We start from the raw sequence: 10,623 nt of genomic DNA on the forward strand, positions 1-10,623 counted from the left end.
TACACAGGGAGAACATAGACTTTGAACTATGAACTCGGTGAACTGACAGCTGAGAAGGCCTTATGCAAATGTGACTAGGTGAAGGGTAACCGTAGTGGTGAATGGGGACCGTTATTGGACAAAATTATTGACCATATATGTGAAGTCCTTGGAGAGTAATATTAATCTTGATTGTGTACTAAAATGTTTTCATTTTTAAAAAAGAATAATTATTAAATCTATATTTACCTCTGTTTACTAACATTCAGAATATTTTTGTTCTTGATACTCTTGCTATAATATTTTTGTAGCATGATACGTAGAAGTCTGTATTCTGGCAGTGTACTCTTTGGAGAAAAGGGAATCAACCTCACTCACTACGTTTGCTTCCTTTGTGTAGCCGGGCATGTTTTGATCATTTTTACCACAGTTGTTTTTGTTTCCCAGTCCAGCCCTGTCAGCCAGACTTTCTGTCCTCTTCCTGAAGAAAAAGTAGTCATGTATACCTAGTTTTTGGGGTGAGGTTTTATTCATAAACCGTATCAGTTTAAATCAGCCCAACAAGTCATTCAGAACTGGTGCAGCACTTACAATGTGGGTAAAAAAGTAACCATCCTACCATAATGATTTCAGTGTCTTTTCATGGCCTTCAAAGATGGCCTGCACAGTAACAGCTTTTCTATTCCAGTCAATCTAGAAATATTGTATAACTGTCAACACATTTGGGGCAAAGTTGAATGAAATTAATGTAAATCGTCTATGTTTTCCATTTAAAGGTTTGGCTTCTGAGTCCTTTCTATCCGTCAGCAACTATAACAGACCTTCAGATACGCCGTACATCCTGAAATATGATGAAATAACCCTCCCTTCACAAGGCGACTCTGAAGACATTGCTCTGGCTCTTTATCAGACACAAGAAATGGTCAACATCTGGGATGACAAAGGTAACATCGCAGATCTTTAAGGTCGCTATAAATCCCTGGTCACTTTACAGATTTAATTACGCAGATATGGGCTGGCATAGAGGGGCGTTGGGAATTTGCTCCAGTTCTACTGACCCTGATTGGCTCTTATGGTTAGTGAAGAGTCAGTCACGTCAGAGATAAATGCATGATGTCTTTTTAGAGGCACCAGCTTGGCCAAGGGTTTTGCCCTTGGTCGGCTTATTATATACCTAAAACTGCACTCTGTAAAAGACATCTAGTCAAACAGTCTGGCCTACATGAATTTGTATATGTATCTGTGTGTTTTTGTGTTCACAGTTTTTGATTCAGTATTCTTCTCAATAGGAGACATTGTTCACGCTGATGGTCTCTTTACTTGCGACCATTGAAATTCTTTTATGCAGTGTGCTGAGATTTGATCATAGATAATGTGGTAGTTCTTTGCTACTGACATGTTTCATATCAGTGTTTAGCTCCAATAAGTGCCAAAGATGTTCACTTCTTCTTGAGAATGTTTACTGATGTCAGCTGTCTTGATGAGTGCATACCGTCCCACTTTCCCAAGGACCCATGTCAGTCCACTCCACCTATTCAGTACATATACCTGCTAACTCTCTATCTTGTCTCCATAAAGAAAATCATCCAAGATAAGTTGCCCATGAGAATTTCAATAGGATCAGCCATCTTGTAACCAACACCTACATAGGTGGGCACAACCTCCCATTAATTTCATTTTATTTATACTGTTGTGGTTCAGCACTGGAGACCATTTTCATTTCATCTGTAGCTTAGATGAAGGGATGGCTAAGTAAAATTCTAACAGAAGGCTATGGATCTGCTTTAGCCCACACAAGCCTCGTGGAGTTGGGGCTACCATTATCTTGATTTGACTACGCTTGTTCCCTAGGCCACTTTTAACTGCACTAAATGCCAGTCTATGAATGCAAATTGCTCCCAGCTGGTGCATGAATTGCGCATTGGGGTGCAGATATAAGGTCTGTTTGCTTGTTGTTGGTGGGTTTAAGGACATTGAAAAACACGGGGAATTCTTCTTTTTAATCTTATGTTGTAACTGAATTGTGTGGTTTTAAAAAAAGCACCTTATTGCGATTTTGCACAACTAAGGGACTCTAAAGAAAGTTGGGGTTACTTTGAATTGGGCCTGTGCTCTAGGAAATCATCTTGCTTTTAAAACGTATCACTGTTTTACTGCGGTTTTTACTGAGTTCTGTGCTTCTCTCAGCATTTCCGGTCCGTCACGGCTGTTGTGGCGCTTGTACGGGGAAACGCTGCAGGACACACCTCCCACACAGTAATCCCACCCCTACTTCCGGCTGGCTGTCGGGCTGCTGGTGGAAGACGAAAAGGGATTTAAACAAGATGCTCCCCAGATGCGCAGCGAGCGCGCCGCTGGCGCGCTGAAGGCAAGCCAGTCTGGGCCGGTCCGCGCCCGACCGGTGCCAGGGGCCAGACCCCCGGACAGTTCAGAGACCGGTTTACAATACAACTTCCACCAGCTATATTCTCTTCGTCCTACGATGGGGGGAACACTGTTTACATAGTATTAAGGTGGGAAACAACAGCATGGTGTGTAATCACTGTTCTTTCACAGTTGGCACTAGGTGAAGCTCAGGGAACCTGACCAGATACTGAGCCTCTCCTTGATTGACTTTAGATCGCTGAGGAAGCACAAAATAGATATCCACGACCATCTGTTAGATGGTAAAGTGGATGTGCTTTACCTCACGGAAACGTGGCTAAATGAGGACTCAGCCCCGGAAATCCTGGAGGCCCTCCCAAATGGCTATGGTATCACCAGGGTAGATAGACCCACTGGGAGGGGAGGAGGGATTGCAATAATTTATAAACTCACCATTCAATGTACTCTTGAGTCGATTGATACCATGGACAGTGAAGCTGGTTTCTTCTCTATTCATGCTTCTAACAACTATATTATTAAAGGGCTCTTGGTCTATGGACCCCCAGGATCCTCCACTAGGTTCGCCCCTAGTTTAATTAAAGGTCTCATCCAACGAGCACTTAGGTATGAGAAATTGCTGTTACTGGGGGATATGAATCTCTACTTTGAAGATGTTTCCAATACCGGGGCTCAAGAGATCTGCCTAGAATTAGCAGCACTAAAGTTGACACTAAAATCGCAGCTCCCTACTCGTCAGTTGGGCCATTTATTGGACCTGATTTTAGCAAATTGGGGAGCACTTGAAAAGGAGACTCCACTCCAGGTCGTATGGTCAGACCACTTTCTGATTCCTTTTAAAATTAGAATTCCTCTAAGGAAAGAACAGAAATTGGTGTTGAATAAAGAGAAACGTAGGAGGCGGGTGGGTTTCTCGTCAGAGAATTTCAACACGGCCCTTACACAGGGTGGACCTCCGGGTGGGCAGGATGTTGAGTCTGCATGTGGCGCATTAGATAGTTGCATTACGGAGGCTCTTGACAGTAATGCACCCTGGTCCTCTAAGGGGCTAGGGAGACAAACGGTTCCCGCCCCTGGTTTGGGGTAGAACTAAGAAGGGCGAAGGCAGCGTGCAAGTGCCTCGAAAGACGCTGGAGGAAAGACTTCTTGACTATGGACAGGAATGAATATAAAGCCAGTCTCAAGGGATATCATGCCCTAATTAGAAATTAGGGGAAAATAGAGACAGCTGAGAACTCAGTCAAGGAGTTATTCATCATCTTTAAAGAGATATCATTCTTGTCTAATATCGCTGCACCTGTGGTGGGCTCAGTGGAATCTTGTAATCGAGTGGCTGACTTTTTCGCAGAAAAGGCGGAAAAGATTCACTCCACCTTCCCAGCCTCGTCTCGGAAATGGAGTATGGATACGAACGTGCCCAGTAACATACTGGGATCAGAATGCCTGGACATTTTTACAGTTCCGGCTCAGGACACCCTAAATAAGATAGCTACTAACATTAAATCTGGCTCACCCAAAGATCCTGCATCGCCTTAAGTGCTGAAAGGCAGTATTGAGACATTAGAGCCCTACATTAGACATCTTTTAGAGCTCTCTTTTAGCTCAGGCAGCATCCCAAAGAAATGGAAGGAGGCTGTGGTTCTACCTCTGAAGAAGAAACCTAATGTCAGCATGGGCCAATTGGATAATCTGCGTCCTATCTCGCTACTACCCTATTTTGGGAAAATTGCCGAGAAGGTAGTAAATACCCAATTGACGGCGCATATTAGCAAACACAATCTTCTCCACCCGACCCAATCTGGCTTTCGAGCATCCTACTCGACTGAATCTGCACTTCTCCTGTCGACTGAGACCATCTGACAACATGTGGATGAGGGACATACTGCGGTCTTGATTCTTTTAGATTTGAGTGCTGCATTCGACACGGTGGCTCATCACACACTGCTGCAGGGAAAAGGTGGGTTTTCCACTCCTTACGGAAGGTCCTCTCTGATACCTCTGTCCGGAGCCCCCCCGGGAGTTTGTTCCATTGTTGAACCGACACAGGTCAAAGGGTGGAATGAAGAGAAATGTGTCAAGTGAGGCCTTTACAAACTTGTGGTTTGACACAAATAATCAGCAACTTTGCTTGGTAGTTATGGTGAACTTTGCATGCATGCTCTGAGAATTTCTCATCCCTTGGTCCTTATTTACCATTTCATTTCAAAAAGTTGTTTAAAGATCAACTCGTAAATTTGAGGTTCACGAGTCAGACCCATATTGTGAGTTTGTGGGGGCAGATTTACAAGCCCCTTGTGCCACTTTTGCGTCATTTTTAACATGGGAAAATTGACGCAAAAGTGGTGCAAGATCTTTTAAATGTGCCCCTACTGCTTACAATCCTTGTTGACATACTGACATTACACAACTGAGGAGGATTTTTTTGATCTTTATTGGTAATTATAAGCTCTGGTAGCCTTAAATGATGGAAGACAAGCTTCTTAAAACAGCAAGGACTTACATAAAGGACATGTTTGCAATATGAGTAGGGATGCATAAGCGTTGGACTCATGCGTTTTTCATCTTGTGTTTTAGGGAGTGGAGCAGCTCGAGATGTCTCCTTCTGGAAACCTGACCACTGCTGCAGCCTGGGCCACATCGCCGTTGATAATTACGATAAACCAACTGGAGTATTTGCAGAGGAGATTAAGGCAGGGACTCTGGTGAAGCCTACCTCCTTTGTCCAGATTTGGACAGATAGGGGTTCGGGAGCTAATAGGGATGGTGCCATTTGGCGTCCTGTGTGTCCATCCGGTTATGTAGCCCTAGGCTATGCAGCTACAGGGAACTATGCAGCTCCTTCTGCTGATGACTTCCGCTGTGTTAAAGCAGAGTATGTAACTCCGGCACAGTGGACCTGGGTTTGGAATGATGCTGGAAGTGGGGCCAGGGATGATGTCAGCATCTGGAAAGCATCTCCAATAAATCCAGAAGGTCAAACCCTCAATGCTATGTCTGCTATTAAAAGGCACGGGGACATGGATATCCCAGCATACGTGCTGAAGAGCAAGTACGTTTTAGTCCATAATAGCAAGCCCACCAAAAAAGTAGTCCTTTATGATATTAAATATAACTTCAATGATAAGAAAATATTGAGAGCAGAGCCCTTACAATTGAGTGCCCGAACCAAAGTGCAAAACTGTGCTGCTCCCGAAGATAGCCCACCTGTTTATGCTGATAGGCAGTTGTCCTTTACTATTGTAACAGAATCTAGCTGGAGCTTTACATCCTCCATTAAGTTAGGAGTTACTGTTGAGTTAAAAGCAGGCATCCCAGGTCTTGGAGATATGTCTGTTTCCACTTCTGTCACCACCACTTTTACTGCGGGTACCGCAGGTAGTAGGAAAGAATCAAAGACTGACACTATTAATGCCAAACTCGAAGCTAGGCCTAAATACTCTGTGGAATACTTTGTCACAGGAACGTGCTACACCGCTGACATACCCTGGACGGGAAAAATGCAAAGTATCTTCGAGGATGACACAACAAATGTCCAAGATGTAAAGGGGAAATATACTGGGGTGCAGGTGGCTGAGATTATTGTGAGCGCTGATGCACCAATCCGCTGTGGCTAAAGAATAATGTCACATCCTTGCAACTTTCTTGCCCCAAATAATTTGGGACTGGTCTAGACTGCATTTTTGTCTTGTGCATAGGCCCCACATTTTCATATGAGTGCTTTAGAGGTGCTTTTTCTGTTTCATTCCTGGTCCTCTCTGTATCACCCAATAATGAATTAATTCTTATCTCCATCTTCATGCACTAACAACCGGTTGAAGTGCACACACTCTGTGCACCCTTCACTGTATGTATTTTTACCATTTATATGAAAATACAAAGTGCAATGCCAATAAAGTATCAGGTGATATTACAAAATGTGAATATATGTGTATCTATTTTTGTACAGCCATTGACTGTGATTTCCTAGAATGTATTTGCAAACGGACTGCAGTTTGTTTCAGTTTATATAGGGAGCACCTTAGATGTAAAAGGGGTATTAGTTTCTCTCTTGTAGACTCTTGATAAAATTATCAACATGGTTCTCAAGAATGTGAGCTGAGACCTTAAATGATATTCATGTACTAGATGATGATCTAAGCCTATGTCGATGGTATGAGAGGATTGGGAATAATCAACAGTGAGGCCAAAAGATGAGGTGTTCATTACTTATGAAATGTAGCAATTCAAATATTTTTATTACATCAAACTTAACACACAAATAAACAGATTGCATGGAGACATTTCCTGAGTAGTTTTAATTGACAGTTTAGTAGGACTTTAAGGCCACAGGATAATGCTCAAAAAAATGTATGCTCAACCAAGGCAACACTTAGAGCCCAATTCCGATGTTATTCGGAAGGCCTTTAAATCGGATTTGGCTTTCCCGGATCCGATTTGTTGCCCTTGTTTCAGACCGAATCGTACAAAGGTCAGAACTTTCAAGTACAATGCGAAGATCGCGTACGCGTAAAATCGAATCATTTCTGGGACCCGATCCTGTCTGTACGACTAGTTCGTAGCCAGACGGTGCCATGCAATGGAGCCGAATTCCGACTGAGTGAGTACGATGCACGATTCATACAGCCACTTTGCCTCGGTCTCAGCGAGACAAAACAATTGTCGGAATCGTACTTTGGGGTGCCATAGCAGGACCCCCTTCATCAGGGACCCTCAGAATCTGTCACAGGAGTGTGCTCATGGGTCCCCCTTGTCAGAGCATGCACAGTGTAGCGGGCACAATAGGGTGCCCACCACAGGGATAAAGCTTTTCCACACCCACCCCTTTTTGCTATGGGAGCCTGTGTACGCGTTCAGTACATAGGCTCCCTTTGAAGTCAATGGGAGTCCGACCGAATCGTATCCGGAGGCATTCAAATGCATCATACTTGATTAGTTGCACTCCATTGCATGACTCATATGGAAAGTATTTGGGACACGAGTCATTGGGTTTGCTTTCCATACGATATCGGAATCAGGCCCTTAGTGCATAGATTGAATGAGGAAAGAGTTTAAGGAGAATTTATGCAAGAAAGACATAATAGAAAAGTTCAAAATGGTTAGAGCTAGTGGTTCAACCACATAAAACCAATAGAACTCTCTGGATATGTGTTGACCTCTAGGACCTAGTATCAACATTTAGGTCACCAGGCATCCAATGCTAAAGGGATGTTTTGTTACTTCAGGGAGCAGAGATGAATCCAACCAAAAATATGGCATTTGCGTACCACAACACTGTCTTGCACCAAGGTAACATCACCTGCTAAATTATATGACTCTGGAAGTAGACTACTGCTTCAGAACAATACCATGTGATCTTACATTGAGCTCATCCATGTTCAAATGGCATAAGGAGTCCAATGTTCCCAACATGATGCATTAGTGTTTGTCAATAACAAGATGTTTCACAAGAGAGTATAGAGAATTTTTTGATGATCTTATAAAGATAAATGATTGACTATAGTCTGAAGGGTAAAATTATAGGCTGGGTAGGGGGGCTAAGTCACCATTGATTGTGAGAAGCGGTAACACTCAATAGATTTTGGTGAAGTAAATAGGAGAGGCTCCCAATCTACTGATAAACGATACATTAAGTTCTTTTCGGGGGAACGCTGAATTTCATTCAAAATGTACTCCACAATTACATCGCAGGACCCTCGGTCTGGGGGTGCATATGAAAAAGAATGACCTGAAGTGTAACTTAAGGAAAACTGACGTTTTTGCAAATACACTTTGAGGGGTTCAGAGGCTCCTCAAATAAGCTTTGAGGTGTGCAGAGGCCCAAACATTTGTTAATGAGTGATGCTTTAGCATCTTGGTCAGGTTTGCATATTTTTAGGTCTACTTTGTGGGGAATGACAGACCAAAGACAGACCAAAGGTCATTAGTCTTAGTGATTACTAGCACATTTGCAGGTAAAATGCGTGCCCAGATAGCTATCAGTAAGTTAAAATTATAAGAGTTCTCCCAGCCAGGCATATTATCTGTTGACATTACCGTTGATTTGTTTAAGAAGGAAGTGAAAGATAAAGAGTATGTGAAGAGGTCAGTGACTTCTTTGTTAGGAAGAGCATTGTTCTGAAAATGAATGATAATTAGTTTACCAGAAGATAAAGTCATGACACTTATAAGAAACATTTAAGTGAAGTTTAGAAGGGTGGTGGGGAAGACGGAATGAGGGTGTTTGCATGTGGCATAAGGATTTTCCATTGAGGGTGATGCATTCAGAAGGCATGCTCTGTTAGTAGTTCCAATTGGTTTAATAATGGAATTTCTGAGTTTAGCACATGTGGAACACATTGGTTTGAGAGTAATGACGACCAGAAAAAGGCAAGAATTTGCTCCCTTGTTTCAGACAATCATTTTTCTCCTTTATTACTGTTAACCTTTAACCCCTTCATTGCTCATGACGGAACGGTTCCGTAATGAGCGTCGGTTGAGCTGTGATCATGACGGAACCGTTCCGTCATGAGCCGATAGGCTCATTAGAACCTTCAGCACAGCGCGAAAATTTGCGCCGTGCTGAAGGGGTTAAAATGACAGATTCAGTTTCATAGTACTGGCACATAAGCCCCACTGATTGCTCTTTTAAGGGGGAATTGTACGTATTCACTCACAGGCAATGCATTGTCCCACTATGATAACAGAAGTAACAGGTATTCAAAATGCAGTAGGTCTCGTAATTGCTTGAGTTAGAGCTATTGGCATTGTAAATGACAATATCTTTTACCCATGTGTTTAGGAGTGTATGTATGTGGTGTCTAGTGGAATTATGTGGGTTGGATTGGAATTGTTAGTTGTGGAATTGTGTGGCATTCAATGTTGGATGCGGAGTGTATTTGTGTAGTGGAATTATGAAGCATGGTGTGTAGTGGAATTATGTGGATAGTAATTATGTGGAACTGGGTGTACTGAAATTATGTGAAGTGTAATTATTTGAAATTGTATTTTGCGTTTTGGAGTGGTATGTAGTGGAGTTTAGTTATGTGGTGTGCTGTTGAACTTTGTGGTTTGATGTGAAATTCTTTAGTGAGGATTGAATGTATGTGTTGTGTTGTATAATTGTGTTGTTGAGTTGAATTCTGTGCTTTGGTGTCGAACTATGTGGTGTGGATTAGAAATGTGTGGAGTTTAATTGTGTGGTGTGGATCTGTGTGGATAGCTTTTGACTTTTTTGTGACAAAAAACAACAAATGGGTAGGAGCTAAGTTCGTCTTTAGGTGTTAAATATAAAGAAAATGTGCAATAGTAAGTCTTTTGGGTAAAACGGATCGTCAGATAATTACACACAATATACATAGCAGAACATTACTGCAACATTGTGATGGTGAAATCCATCAGGTTGAAAACCGGTCTTGGAAATTTGCCTAATTTATTTCTTAAACCGCCTCTTGGGGGAGGGGAGGGTAGAAGGTCAAGACAGAGCAACCTGGAGCGTGGAGCAACGTGGAGCGTAGAGGAGGAAAACGAAGCACACTAGGAGGACAGCTTGAAAATATATGCACTCTTATGGAGTGATTACGACACGAAAAAAGCAGTTTCCTAAAAGTAAGCATTGGAATGGCACAAGTAAATTAGGAATGTTCCAGGGTAGGAACAGACACAAAATCGACAAGGCAAGCCATCAAATAAGAAGCATGAAAATAAGGGTAACTGTACAGCCAACCAATGGTATGAAGTGGGCTGGCTGCAAGTCCCTCTGTGCTCTTGGTATAACCACAATATAACAATCAGAGATCTCTACGAGTATGTATGTATGTATGTATGTATAAGTATTTGTTTTTAAAAGTGGAAACCCATGCTGTGTGAATCAAATGACTTCACACTCGTAAAACTTTATGAGTGTAAATTGAACGTACAAGAGCAAATAGCTTTGTGATTCTGTTTCTGACTGTAATTTCTGGTCTCAATTTTCTTTAGCCTGAACTTGTGCAGAACATAACTAAAAAGATGCTAAAACAAATAAACTTGTAAAGCTTAGCACTTGATAGCCTAGATTGCATACTACTAGGCAACACTATGGCAAACAAAATTTAATTTGTTTGTACAAAAATACCCGCAGAGTAACTTCAGCGATCCCTTGTGACCTAAACCTACGCAAGGAGGAAACAGAACGTACTTGCTTGAAGTTTAAAGATTGGTCTCTAGGGAAACCAACCCATTACTTTGAGTTTGATTATTTCCCTCAGTCACATTTTAATGAGAATGCCTTGTCAGTTGGAACTC

At 42.2% G+C, this 10,623-nt stretch overlaps 1 protein-coding gene across 1 annotated transcript in view; it reads left to right on the forward strand.

The window, feature by feature from the left end:
- Positions 1 to 6,282, forward strand: part of LOC147662978 (uncharacterized) — a 361,233-nt gene extending 354,951 nt beyond the window's left edge. Inside the window, exons 7-8 of the mRNA XM_086950737.1 lie at positions 756 to 923; positions 4,936 to 6,282. Coding sequence (XP_086806863.1) covers positions 756 to 923; positions 4,936 to 5,975 — 1,208 coding nt within the window. The 3' untranslated portion in view covers positions 5,976 to 6,282. The remainder of the gene's footprint in view (positions 1 to 755; positions 924 to 4,935) is intronic.
- Positions 6,283 to 10,623: the final 4,341 nt, after the last annotated feature.

The sequence above is a fragment of the Lissotriton vulgaris genome, unplaced genomic scaffold (genome assembly GCF_964263255.1).
Source record: "Lissotriton vulgaris unplaced genomic scaffold, aLisVul1.2 SCAFFOLD_639, whole genome shotgun sequence".
Taxonomy (NCBI): domain Eukaryota; kingdom Metazoa; phylum Chordata; class Amphibia; order Caudata; family Salamandridae; genus Lissotriton; species Lissotriton vulgaris.